Genomic DNA, 13,784 nt, shown 5'->3' with positions numbered 1-13,784 from the left:
TTGTTCAAAATCTGGAGAGGGACTGAGGCCTTTCCTAAGCTCAGACGTGTTGGGAGTGTGTGCTTTCACCGGGGACCAGACCTGAAATCTATAGCCAGATCATAACTCTTCCAAAGTTTTGGAGTTTTTTCAGATTCCTCCCGATCAACAGAAATTTTTAATGTATTCTGATGTATACTTTAATAAAACGTGCTTACTCTGTGAAACGGAGCTTGTGGCTTGAATATAGACAGCGTGAGTAATCTGTAACATCGTCACCAGTAACAAGACCATTTTAAATGAAATTTGGCCTTTTGCAAGACCAAGGCAGCCCTGTTGTGTCTAGCTGGAAGTCGATAGATCCTTCTCTTGAAGAATATTTCTCAGAAACCTTGCTCCCAGTCATGAACGTTGCTCCAGTTTTTCTTCAGTTGAAACAAATGAGACAGTTTTCTTTCAGGTTATTATTTTTCTTGACAGTGTTTTTTTGGTGTTTTTTTAAAAATACATCTTATGCAACAACCTTCCCAGAAAGAAGAAACCAACTGTGTCTTGTTAAAAAGGAGGGTGAAGGGTAGAAGTGGGTGGACAGTCCCTTCCCACGCCTCAGAGCCAGCTTCCCCGAGCTCCTGATCTGAACTTGTATATGTGGGTCCTGTTGTGTGCCTTCTCCTCTTTAAAGAATGTGCTTCTGCAATGAAAGAGCCAGGATAATACTTTAAAGTCCACAGCAAGTGCAACTGTGGTTTTAGCTTTGGAAGTGACTTTATGAATTTGAGAAAATATATATATATATATATATAAAAAATATTTTTTTTTTCCACTCCAGAAGTGAATTTCTGAAGTCGGCTGTAAGATCATTAAAGCAAAACAAACTTTATGGTCTCCAAAGGTTTCTTGAAGAAGATTTTTGGCTCATTTGAAGATGATAGTTAGTTTGCGCTGTGATACCCATAGTGGCTTGTGCAATCCAGAGTGTTGCTGCTGTGAATAGCAGATCTGTGATCTCACATTCCAGCCTCAGACTTTGACACTTCTTCAACAAGTTGGTTCTTCCAGAGAGTGGCTGGGAGTAATGAGAGTTAATAAAAGGGGATATTAGATTTCAGAGAGAAATTTTCCTGGCTGGATAAACATAGCTTGTAATCTTACAGAGATATGTTGGCCTATTTGGACAACAGGGTAATTCCCAAGTGGAGGAAGCGGTTTGGTTAGCCAGAAATCATCTCACATTTCCTATTCATGGAAAAATCTTGTCTTCAAACCAAAGTTTGTTGTTTGATTGTCTTAGTGTGGGTGTACTGTGCATTCATTTGGCTCTGCTTGTGCTTACGTTGAGTTTAGCTATGGAAAGGTCCTATGGTAATGTGCGGCACAGAGGCGTTTACCACCAAACACCTGTTTGAGATCCCTCCTCAGGTTGCAATATGAAAGGTGCCTTGTGATACCATTTCAGCCTGTCATCATAAACTGCCTCCTGGCAATACTTTTTGTCCATGAGAGAGATCTGCCTCTCAAAGTTCTTGAAACACAGGACCCTGCTTCTTGCTAAGGGTGATCATCCAGACTGGTGTGTTTTTAACACTGGAAGATAATACGGGCTCATTTATAGCACGTCTTGGCACCTTCATGCATTGTGGATGAGTTCATCGGCAGTAAGAACAACCCCTGCGGTCCTATGCTGGAGCGTAGGGCAGCCCTGATGGCAGAGCTGTTGAAAGTCACCATTCCTAATCCAAAATGCATCAGTCTGGCTTAAAAAACTCAGCTTCTGCTCTGCTCTTTTGTTCTCGGTTATTCAGTATTCATGTTTTTGAGATTTTTACGTATCAACGGTAGTTGTAAACATTTCTTTTTTATTATTAAAAGCTGTGGGTTTTGAGATAATCACAGGACTCTCAGAGCTAGGCTCTGTGGTCAAAAATACTAAGGATTTGTTATGCTACTGCTGTTACTGGGTAAACTGAAGCTTAAACGTGAGGACAGAGGTTGGATGTAACTGTTGCATTTTACATCATTTTTAAGTATGACATAAACTTCAGACAAGCCACTCGTGAGACCTGGGACAGTTGAGTCAACTTTTTCCTTCCTCTCTTTCTTGGTGCCTACAAGTGAATTACACGTGTTCTTCCAGCTTTTACAATTAATCGCCCACCAAGAAAAGAAAATTCCCTCCCGTTTACCTTGTAGTCAGGTGAGGGGATTGGAATCGCTCTTTTCTCACGTGTGTTTGCGCCGGATGATTTCCGCAGGGCCGGGAGGGTGCGAGGAGGGGGTTGCGTCGTTCGGTGAGGAGCAGCAGTGGAGGTGGCCAGCTGCCGCCGGCGTGGGGCTGTCCGTGCTCCCGGTCAGGTTTACACAGCTCTGTGCTCCCCTGCCTGCATCCTCATCTGCCTTGCTGCCTGGCCTTTGTGTGTCGGGATCCCGGCGGCAGGCTCAAGTTGGAAGAACTCCCGGGCTTTGATGTGTTAATTCCCCAGAGGAGCCACTCGCTCTGCCTGAGGAGCGCTGCTGCTTCACGGCTCCGCTTCCCACATCTCCCGCTCCGCTGCCATGTTCGCCTCCGTCCTGGGTGAGGCAAGGAAACCTGCCGTCGCTTAACCTCTCCGTCTGGGTTCAGAGGAGCCCTGACGGCACCGCTTGGCACGGCGGGCGCCTGCGGTGCTGGGGCTGCCACGCTCAGCCTCGGCTGCCTGCCACAGTCGCTCGCGTCCTTCAGTGCATGAAGATAGTCATGACCAGCATGGAGTATAGCTGGGACATTCACGGACACTGCATCTGGCTAAATAAGGTAAGGCTATCGGTGTTTGTTCTGGCTCTTGCATCTCCCTGAGCGACAAGCCATAGCTGGGCAATGCTGGTAGGGAATAAGCATTTTGTCTTTCTCCTGTATCAGATATCAGCTGAGCTGCTGTTGAAGAAATTGAATATTTTGAAACGGTTGCATCTTCCTTATTCAACAGCCGTGTTGCTTATATTTAGAAAATGTTTCAGGTAAACTCCTCAGAGTGAAGGTCTGTCTGAAGCTGGTTTTCTTTCAGAATTCACTTTTATTGTAACGATTTTAAAATATAATGCAGTGGTGGGTTTTGAGTGGGTTTTGAGTGCGTTTGTGGGTTTTTTTCCCCTGCTCATTCTGTAAGGAGGAACTAATCCATAAACTTTAGGAAAAGCTTAGCAGCAGGTCTGCCTGCCTGCTGCCAGACCATGTGGAGCAGGCTGCAAATATTCACAGTAGTGAGTAGGGAGGTGTGAAATGCAGGAGATGCCAGTTTTGGAGGGCAGTGGTGGGCTCCCACACAAACCGGTGAAACGCTGGTACCGGTTGCGTTCAGACAGACTTGACCGGTATGAATTTGGGATGGAATCGATACTTACAGAGGGTAAAGCTGTCACGGCTCTGTATTGCAGAGGAAAGGGTGGCGAATACTTTGCTTGGAAAACCTGGAGGCTCTGCCCGTGGCACACCAAGTGATCTTGAGGTAGCTGAGGCTGGAGGAGCCCCCTTGTAAGGGACTCTCTAAAACTGAGTGAACAAGCAGAACAGCGGTAGCTGTGCTTAACTAAGCATAGGTAATGTGTATTATAATGATCTGAACAACATAAGCATGTTGATGAGCTCTAATTTAATTCCAGATGGTCAGGAGAGAGATGTCAGGGACAGCTCACTTGCTCAACTGTTGACTGGACTGTGGTGGTCAAAACAGTCCGTGCAATCTTCTGTACAAGAAAATAATGCTGTGGAGTGGCAGCTCCTTCTATACAAATCAAATTGCATCTACAGCAAGAACAGTGTGATTTGTGCTGCTTATTTTGTCTCAAAAGCAGAAGAGAAAATGAAGGGAAATGAGGGTATCAGCTGCAGTAGGCTAAAAATGAGCTTTATTTTTCAGAGCAGAATTCAGCAATTGAGAGGAAATGGATTTTTTTTCTTTTTTTATTATTGGGAGGTTGAAAACAGCAGCTATTAGAAACTTCCCTGTGGTTTGGAATGCTAACTTGCTTCCACGGAACAGGGATTAACGACTGAGGGCAAGCAAGCTGTGAAAGTTTGGTGATGCATCTACTTATTACAGGAATAATTCCTTCCAGAGTAGTGTGGATTTTTACACTAACATGATTGCAGACAAAGCTTGCACACGTGTTTAACAGATTAGTCACGGATTGATCTTGCAGAGTTTTTAAGTGCACTGGGTGTGATCTTATAAGGCATTTTAAGTAAATGCTTAACCTCAAACTTCTGCGAAGCCTCAGTGGCATTGTGACAACTGTTCTTTTGTTTTTAGGATTAAGATCAGTATTGGTAAATCTGCATTCTCTTCCCATACAATGTTTTGCAATTAATCCCTAAATTGAAAACATGTGCAAAGTCTAACTGCTTAACTGAAGATGGATTTTAAGTTGCTGATGAAAAAGAGCCTTCTTTGGAAAATGGCTAAGCTTGTCTTACACAGCTAGTAAACTATGTTAATCCTGTATTGACTTTGATGATACAAAATTGATCGAGAACTACCAAGTGCCCCAAATACGCCTGTAGTTGCTGTTGAATCAAATATTTACTTTTCTTTTTTTCTTCTTTTTTTTTTTTTTTCTTTTCAAAGTGGAGCCATTGCTCTGCAGGGTGAGTAGTTGCGACACTCAGTCCGAGGGGAGGCTGCGGGTTCCCACATGGAGAGAAACTCCTCTTGAAGGACACATCAAATGTTGCTCACCCAGGTTTTGCACACACCAGGTCTCCTGGCATCTTTCAGACCTCCCTGCAGCCCATTCCTCCCCGTTGGGGCTCCTTTCACCCCATCTCCTGATGCATTATTTTCCCGTATCCAGTGTTTGGGCATCTTCCCTGTCCATTTCTCTTCAGTCCTGCTCACTGCCATCATTGCCCTGTTCTCTTTATGTGTTTCATCTCCTCTCTTCCTTCCTCATCTCTCTGGGAAGAAAATCGTGCCAGGTATCAACTTTTTATCTTTGAAAACAGCGCAGAGGAGAGATGTGGGAAGGCATCATGTGGCCATTGCCTGTGGGTCCCTGATCTCTGCACCACTATAGGAGCTGCTGGGGCTGCTGCTCTGTGAAGTAGCTGCCATGGCCTTTCTGTGTTGTCCTTTCTCCAACTGTCATCTTTTTGCCCGCTGAAACCAAAGTCAGTGACTTCCTTGCCTTTTCATACCTAAAATGAAGAGTTAGTCCCAGGTATTACGCAGAACTTAACAATGTTTCAGGCAAAAAGCAAACTGCTGTTGGGTTGTACACAAAGTTTTCTGTTTTCAATGGACTACAGAAGGTTTGTTTTTATGCAGATTTTACAAAATATTTCTGGCGACAGCCAGCAAAGACATCTTTATATTTGATTTTGTGGGAGAGCAGCCTTTACTCCAGTCCTGTTCGGGGTTCCCGATGCCTCCTCCCTCTTTCTTACAGCAATGTGCAGCTGCAGGCTGAACTCTTACTCTCTAAATGGTCCTATTTTAAAGCCAAGTATGACGTGCTGAGCAAAACAGGATTTTTTTCAGAAGCGTGAACGAAGTTTAACAACAAAGGTGTCTTGGCAAGATGCTAAGCACAATGACTAACATTCTACTTTAACACCTCGTTGATTTTCACAGCATCATAAAGACATTTTCATTGTAGTGTGAAACCAATACTTACCTCCCTGTATTTTCTTCACGCAGTCTTTGGTTTTAGTTAATTTGTGTCTGGTTACTCTGACCAGAGGTATCAGGAGGTTCAGTGGTTAGGGCACTGATGTGGTGGTGGTTGGGAGGCAGGGAGTTGACTCTGTGCTTCGACAAGGAAGTTCATGTTAGCCCCAGCAAGATGGAGGGTTGTCTTTGCACCTCGGCTGCCTGCTTGTAATGAGGGATGAATATCACTTTCCTACATCAGACATGCACACTGGATTGATAAAGGTGTTGTATATTACAAAATACGGATGCTGTTCTTATGGAGGCTGAGTGACTGACATGTACTGGAGGACTTTAAATGAGAAGGGAGCTACAGAACAGCAAAAGTATGCAAAAACCTCGATTTTGTATTTCACATACAAGCCAAGTTACAAATTAAAGCATAACCTGCTAGTTGAGCAGCTAACAAGTTTATTTTGGAATCTGTTTGACTTCTTTCACCTAAATTAAAGTGTTACAAAACTGCAGATCTCGCTGATATTGAATGGAAATCCTATGGCATGAGCCAAATTCTGATAGAGGTCAGGGGAAAAACAGGGCAAACTCAGAGGTTTACAGTACTCCTGCCTTGGTGCTTAGTGGCTGGATGGTCAGAAGGCCTAGTAATTTACTGCTAAATAATTCAGATACAGGGTACCGTTATGATACGAGGTATTGGTACAAATTACTAGAGAGCATCCTTTCTTAGTCTGCTGTAGCTCTAGTGATTTCAGGGAAGATACTATGGTGACCTTGTAAAAGTTGCGCATGTATGCTTGGGAGACACATTTGCTACTGCACACTGATATAAAAGCTGCCGGGACACAGCCTGATTTCTTGAGAGCACTAAGGTGAGGTCAAATACTTTGTACCCCCTCCTGTTTGCTTTGTGTCTAATCTTTAAGTGGTGCTGGTGGGAGTTTTATTCTTTCAGTTTCAAGTGAGGCAGTTTCTCCCATCACCCAAGGTCAGACATGTAACTTAGAAAAGGAGTTTTAGCCAGCAGGTTTCCTGAGGCATCCTCTGAAATCACGGGAGATGAGCTGCTTGAAAGGGAGATTCAAAGCAGGAGCCCAAGGCTTGCAGCTCCTAAGTGGTGGTGGCCTCTCAAGGTAGGGCTGTGCCGCAGACTCACCGGGGCATGAGGATCAGTTGCCTGGCTTCTTTTCATCGCATATTCAGAAGGAAATCAAGGCTTCTCAATGTCGGTGGGAGTCTCTGCTGAGTGCGCTGGATTTCAGAGCAGCTTCTCAGACTCCTCTGAACAATTTATGCAATGATGGGAACAAGAATTTCTTTTCTGAGCTGAGATCTGATTGTGGCATCCATCACAAAGTGCTTTGAGACAGCTTTGAATATGGATAGAGTAAAATCCTTCTCGCTGCTCAAGAGCATTGAAGTTATTATGAAGAAAGAAAGTTGCTGATTCCTCTGAACCCTCTGATAGCATTAACATGTATTCTTGTTTCTCTTTAGCCTCAGGCAGCTTTACAAAGAGATGTGTTTAGAGTGCAGACATTCACCCATACCCAGTAAAATGTGCCTGATGTAAAAGGATGTCTCTTACTGTGTGTTTTAGAAAAAATTGTTTGACTTGCAAGAAGCATAATGCACATTTTGTAGATTGTATGTTGATTTTTTTCACTTGCTGAATGTCTCAGGGTATTTGTCTCTTTGCAAGTATGGCTTAGCATAGTACATCACTGAGCACAAATTTTGTTAACAAAATGCTGAATACACAGTAAGTGAATTTTGCAGAATTGGGTCACCAGAAGGTTCTTCTTTTCTCATCTTTAAGCCCCTGAACAATTCTTGTCCTGAATGGTGGTGGTGTGTCCTTTGTTGACAGTTTATTTGATTTGTAACCCTTTGGGGGCTGGAGAATACTTCCGATCTGTTCTTGAACTGTGCAGACTAAAAATAATCCTGAAGTGTGTTGGTAAAGTTGAACTACACTTACGGTACAGTTGCTGACTATGCAGTATTTGCTGTCTTTTTCAGACTAATGGACACATATCTGGGAATGGAGATGTGTATCAAGAAAGGCTGGCTCGTCTGGAAAATGATAAGGAATCTCTTGTTCTGCAAGTGAGAGTCACCTAGATTAATTTTTTTTGCTCTGGCATACATAAGACTTTTTGACAGTATGTGATAAAACCTCTGAGGATTTATTTGCAGTTGTGTTGTCCTGGACAGTGTTCGGAAGGCTGAGAGTTAACCCAGATTAAGGATAGGTGTGAATTTAGATTGCAGGAAAAAACTTAAAGGCATTTCTTTCTGTGTATCTGATATCTTTTTGAATCTTGTTATCTGAGCAGGTCTGCAGAGCAACCACCTTCTTACATTCATGTGTATCCTTAAGATCACCATTTTCCATGACCATTCACATGCTGTCTGCATCAGGTGACAGATGTCCTGTCCTCCTGAAAGGTGACAAAAGCTGCGGGACTGGCCAGTGGGTGAGAGGAGACAAGCAGCTCCTCAGAGGTCCTGCTCACCTGCTGCTGGGCTGGACTGGGTCAGCCCTGGGTGCTCTCGCAAGCTGGCTTACTCTCGCCATCGGAATTGGGACTACCTGGCACCCCTTGGTCGGCACAGGTGTCCTGCCATCCCCTGATGCGGACGTGTCCGAGGGGATGTGACAATGCCAAGTGCTGCTCTAGGCAGCTTGCCCTCGTTCCCAGAAGTACTGCAGATTTCCTCAAAAGACCTGATTAAAACAAAAGGTTTTCATTCAGAAAAGGCAAAATGGGAATCGATCTGCAGTCTCAAAAGGTGATGTCTTGGTCTTGCCTAGCCTCAGTCCCTGTGTTTTAACCTCCTTTGCTTTTATTGTTCTGAAAAGGAGAAGCTATATGCTATGGTACGCTGTGTGCAATCATTTGGAAAGGAGAATAAATGATATGCAGTGATGTTTAGCTATTTGGTTGTTAAGGTAGGAGCTAGTGGGTTTTAGTTAATGTATTGTCATATTGTCACAATAAAGGCATAATTGTTGGCTGCAAAATGCAGGAGCCACCCCTTATGAAAATTTCCGGGACAAGTCAGAAGGAGAGATGCAGAATTGCAATGCATCCACCAGACCTTTGGCTGAAATTCCAGTAAGTGTGAGGGGAGAGCTTTCCTTCCTCTCCTGTCGCCTTTGCCACATGTTGTGTCCACTGCAGAGCTCTGCTGCAACTCCTCCTCCTGCCATGGTCCCATTTAATCTTTGGCCCATCCAGCACTGTTATTCACATACAGTTCTTCGGGTGACACATATGGCATGGGTGCAAGGTACTAAACGTGCATTGCTTTTTCTCCGCTGTGCAGGTAAGTGTGCTTACAGACCAGGTGGAGGCCCAAGGAGAAAAGATTCGGGATCTGGAGTTCTGTCTAGAGGAGCACAGGGAGAAGCTGAATGCCACGGAAGAGATGCTGCAGCAGGTATTTCACAGCCCCACGTCCGTCTTGCTGTCTGTCTTAACAAACTGCATTTTGCTTTGGTGAGAGCAGTACATGTCAAGGTGTTGCACCCCTTGATGCCTCTTAACTAAGTGATAATTTTCTACCATATTTGCTTTAAAGTTTTTGTACTTAGCAAAGTCAGTGCTGCTTTACACTGTAGGAATCCAGTTCTGCTCTTCTTAGAGCCTTTCCTCACTGAACTTCAAAGAGACTTGGATTAAAGCCTCTGGCAGGATGGGTGAATTCTCCTCAAAGCTCCTTGCTGCCCAGAGCAACTGTGATGACAGAGAAGCTTTTTTCTTGTCCTGGCAGCCAACCCATGATAATGCCCCTGTGATCTCGGATGCATCCTGGGTGCCTGGAGTCTGTCAGATGGGTAATAGCTGTGTCCCAGGGCTCCAGATAGTGCAAGGAGAAGGGTGATGCTTTTCCCCATGAGAGAGGCCTTTAGCTGTAGAAATAAATTACGGATTTCTTCCTCTTGCATGCATAATTCTGTTCTCTTCCTCTTCATCTTGAATCAGGAGCTTTTAAGCAGAACATCCCTTGAAACTCAGAAGCTGGATCTTATGGCAGAGATTTCCACTCTGAAGTTAAAGCTTACATCTGTAGAGAAGGATAGATTGGACTATGAGGACAGATTCAGAGACACCGAGGTGAGTAAAACCCAACTGAATAAATTGTGAAAGCTGTGTGTGGCTTCACGTTACCTGAAAATTTCCTGGGAATTTTTTTTTTTTTTTTTTGCCAGGCAACATGGGAACTCACCTTTAAGGTTAAAACATGTATGTCAAAATAAAAAAGCATCCTCTATGGTAAACTCTGGTTTTACAAAGAAAGATTTCCAAAACAAATTTTTGATTCTTGCCATCAGATCTCTGGAGGGATGGCGTTTAGGAGGGATTTAAATAAAATCATAAAATACTGCACTCTCCTGTCCCAACTTGAAACTGTCATCTTCCTAGTAAGGCGTGTCTGAGGCAAACACTTAATCCCATTGCAGGTACAAAAAGCATGCACGTGCGAAGACAGAGCACACTAAAAGACATAACTTTTGGGTTTGGTAACAGACAGAATGCGGTGACTCTGTGTGAGGCCAATTTGAAGCCTCACTTCAAACCCCAGCCTTACAGAATCCCAGGACTGAGAGGCCAGCAATTACTCGTCTCAGCCTGGCTTGGAGCCCAGCGGTGTACCGTGCCAGGCAGAGCTGCCATCCCTGGCAGCGCTTTCCTGAGGCATTGCCCTTGGTGTGCCGCAGATCTATGTAGCTGAACCTTGCTCATGGTTGAAGCCAGAAAGCCTCAAAGCAGGTGGGCAAACCCAGTTTTTGCAGGAAACTCCAAGAATCAGGCTGAGTTTTGCTGCCAGGGTGACATACCCTATATCAGAAATACCTTGGAGTCTGCATAGGAAGCAGAAGAAGATTTCCAATTCTGGGTTCATAAATGAGCTGAAATGTCAGATGTTTGTATTGTGGATGTTCCAAATGTCATTCATTTCTAGAAGGAAAGAAGCCACAATGTCATCACAGGAGAAAAAAATTGCCCTTTCCACTTCAATCAGTGGTTTACCGACTCCCTTCCAGTTTCCTATATATTTTCCAGGAAAGTGTCATTCCTCACTTGTGTTGCAAGCATAAGAGCAAAAGTTAGGCTTGCTTTTGAATTACTTTCTTTGGACCTGCTGAAGTAATCCGCAGACCCAAAGAAGTCCACAGGTTGAAAACTAATGACTTGAATCATGTTCAAATTTGAAAGGTGGTGATCATTTACGTAGTGATGGCAGCATCTGTTCCTGCAGTGTAGCACATCTGGGTGTTGCCAAGCTGTGGGTTGGATTCATGTTGCCTCCTGTAAGGTAACAGTTTGATACCAGGTGTTACGTGAAGCATCACAGCATTGCCTTAAAAGCACCTGATTTTGCAGACCAGGTGAGTACTGTGTGTGGCAATGCTGGAGAAATTGTCAGGGGAAAAGGTGGAGGGAATTTCTGAAGGTGTTCTGCATCCATAGGAGGTGTGTTTAAGAGCTGGCTGCTTTCGTAGCTCCCATGAGGTGTCTCTGCCCACACAGTGCTCGGCTCTTCCATGAATACAGCATACAACAAATAACTCTCTTCACCTGTATACTGACACCTATCATAAGCAGCCCAAGTGGTAGTAGGTGAATGGGTTGACATCAGCAGTAAATGGCTTTGGGGAGGCGAGGTTTGGTCCAGGTGCTTTCAGAACTGGATTGCACTGCATCTCCACTTGTAGACACCCTGTGGTTTCTTGTGCTTTCCAAAACAGGTAATGAAAGTGTTTGGGCTTTGAGTGATTTGCTTCCTCTATTTCTATGCTTATTTTTATTGACTATGATTCATTGTTGAGCTTTCCTCTACTCCCCCTTCCTTCGTTTCTCCCCTGAACTGCAGTGTCTCTTAATAGCACAGCTCAGCATGCCAAGAAGGTGGATATGGAGCTACCTCTGTTGCCAGAAAAGTGGTTACAGTGTGGGGACCACAACATGCACTGCAACTCTGTAGGGTCTCTGCAAGAGGCTTAGCTGCATGGCAGCTATGAAGACCTTTTTCTGTGAAATACCTTGAAATACGCTTAATGTCTTTGATAAAAATAAGATAACCTCAGTTATGTTTAAAAGGTTATTACTATAATTAGGGGCTATATAGATTTATATCCTGGATATTTATGCCAGAACTAATGAACTATTACTAAATGTTCCTCGCTCCCTTTGAAAACCAGAATGATGTAGTTTAGTGTGATAGAAATTATTATGTTGTTTCTTCTTTTTTTCAACACTTCATAGCTGTAAAAAGGCTTAGGCTTAGACACTGAAAGGGATAATATGTCTTAATTTCCATTTTGTTCAGTGGAAGACTGAATGGCTAATTAGTTGTAAGGGTCTCAGCCGTGCAAAATCCCTAATAAGTATTTAGGAGGCAGTACTTACTCAGAAGTACACGATATTTTGTTCAGTATTGATCTAATTATATTCCTGTTTAAAGTAGTAGATGATCAATTGTTTCAGCAGAGCTGATTATTTAAAATATTCTACTGCAAAACACATTATGGCATTTACATGCAGTGTTCAAAATTGAAAAAATTTCACACCCAAACTGGGAAAGAAAAACTATGAATATTGCTTCTGGTTTTATTTAGGGAAAAGAAAAAAACCCCACTGACATCTTACAACAACTTTTGTGAGCTACTGTCTCCTACAGAATTACCATTTAGATTAAATCCTTCATAATATTGAGTTTTTACTTATGTCTGTCATTGCAACTTCCCATTCCAGCTTTGTAGGTTTCTCATGTTCACCATTCTTTGTCTAAACAGATGCTTCACTAGATAGGTAAGCTTTTTTTCCTTTGTCCTCTAGGACTTTACTGTCTAGATGTTCTCAAATACACAGCTTTTTCAAAGCGAATTTTATACTTAATAGAGATTCATAATTGTTCTGTTCTTTAAGTCATTCCAGTCTTTCCACTTTCTCGGCAGACACCAGTATTATTTTCCTTAAGGAGCATGGGTGGTCTGAGTTGGGCTAGTTTATGTAAGAAAATATCGTACAAGGGAGTTTATTTAGGGAGGAGTCCATGACCAGACATGGTCTTTGAAGCAGCAGCCAGAGGGTAAACTGGCTCACTCATGGGGAGTTCTTCGTAATTTAAACACCACCAGTCTCCTTTGTGCAGTTGAATTTCTGAGTGGAGCAAAATGACGAATGTAGTTTGTGTTTCCAGTGCCAGTAAGGAAGCCTCTGACCCCTGAAGCTTAAAGTTATCATTGCTTTTGTTGTGCCTCCCTGGCCCTGCTATGAAGAGCATGAGTAACATGAGCAGGGAAGTAAAAGGCTTTGGGAAATAGGCATCTGTATGTCCCACCCCACCAGCAGCATACGTGGATCTGTGCAAGGAACAGCTGTTGGGTGTTTGCATGGAGGGACCTGACTCCGGATCAGAAGAGGACCATTCCGTGGCTCTCCTGTTTTGCAGGTTTTTAAGATAGGAACGTGCATTACGCCCAGGGCAGGTATTTTAACCCGTTTACGGGTGCCCGAAGAGGAGATATTAAATGCAAGCAAAGCAGGTGCCATACACTGGCTACCACGTGGGTGACTGTTTTACTGCTGATTCATCCAAGTCAGCCAGGGAACTCAGTGGGTTTTTGGTCTGGTCTCAGATCCCGATGAACCTGTATAACACCCTGAGTGCTATGGGGACATACACACCTCAAGCATCACATTGGTCCCAAAACCTCTTTGGGTCATAAGCGGTTATAATGGTCGGCACCTTCAGATTTCAAACAATGCTGTGATCTCCTTGCTCAGGCTGCTGCAGGAGGGAGCAAGGCACAGTCCTTGCTGGGAAAGTTTTGCGGTCAAAATCAGTTGAACAGAGAATAGTGGAAGAAAAAGGTAAATGTTTGAGGCAGCAAGCAGGGAAGTGAAATACACTGGGAGGGTTAGGATTTCTTAGGGAACCTCAGTGCCTTTGACAATCTCTACCTCCAGTAGCTTGCCCAGAGTTAAATAGTAATTCAACAGCAGGGGAGACAGCCCTGTTTGGGCCTTTTCTTTTTCCTCTGCTCATTTATGCAAGGCTTGACTATCCCTTTTGTACTAATGAGGATCTATACATGGATCCTCACGAATCTTTGATGTACTCGTCTGCCTCAAAAAGATGAGAATG

The 13,784-nt window shown here is 43.7% G+C and overlaps 1 protein-coding gene across 10 annotated transcripts in view; it reads left to right on the top strand.

Moving 5' to 3' along the window:
• PPFIBP1 (PPFIA binding protein 1) overlaps positions 1–13,784 on the top strand; it is a 117,809-nt gene that overhangs the window by 67,696 nt on the left and 36,329 nt on the right. For all 10 annotated transcript variants that reach the window (XM_075051915.1, XM_075051916.1, XM_075051914.1 and 7 more), the window contains 3 exons: positions 7,644–7,730; positions 8,955–9,068; positions 9,614–9,745. In XM_075051915.1, the coding sequence (XP_074908016.1) occupies positions 9,057–9,068; positions 9,614–9,745 (144 nt within the window). In that variant the 5' untranslated portion in view covers positions 7,644–7,730; positions 8,955–9,056. The remainder of the gene's footprint in view (positions 1–7,643; positions 7,731–8,954; positions 9,069–9,613; positions 9,746–13,784) is intronic.

Source organism: Buteo buteo, chromosome 19 (genome assembly GCF_964188355.1).
Source record: "Buteo buteo chromosome 19, bButBut1.hap1.1, whole genome shotgun sequence".
In the NCBI taxonomy this organism is placed as follows: Eukaryota; Metazoa; Chordata; class Aves; order Accipitriformes; family Accipitridae; genus Buteo; species Buteo buteo.
The sequence above is the reverse complement of the archived record's forward strand: the minus strand, read 5'-3'. Positions and strand labels throughout refer to the sequence as shown.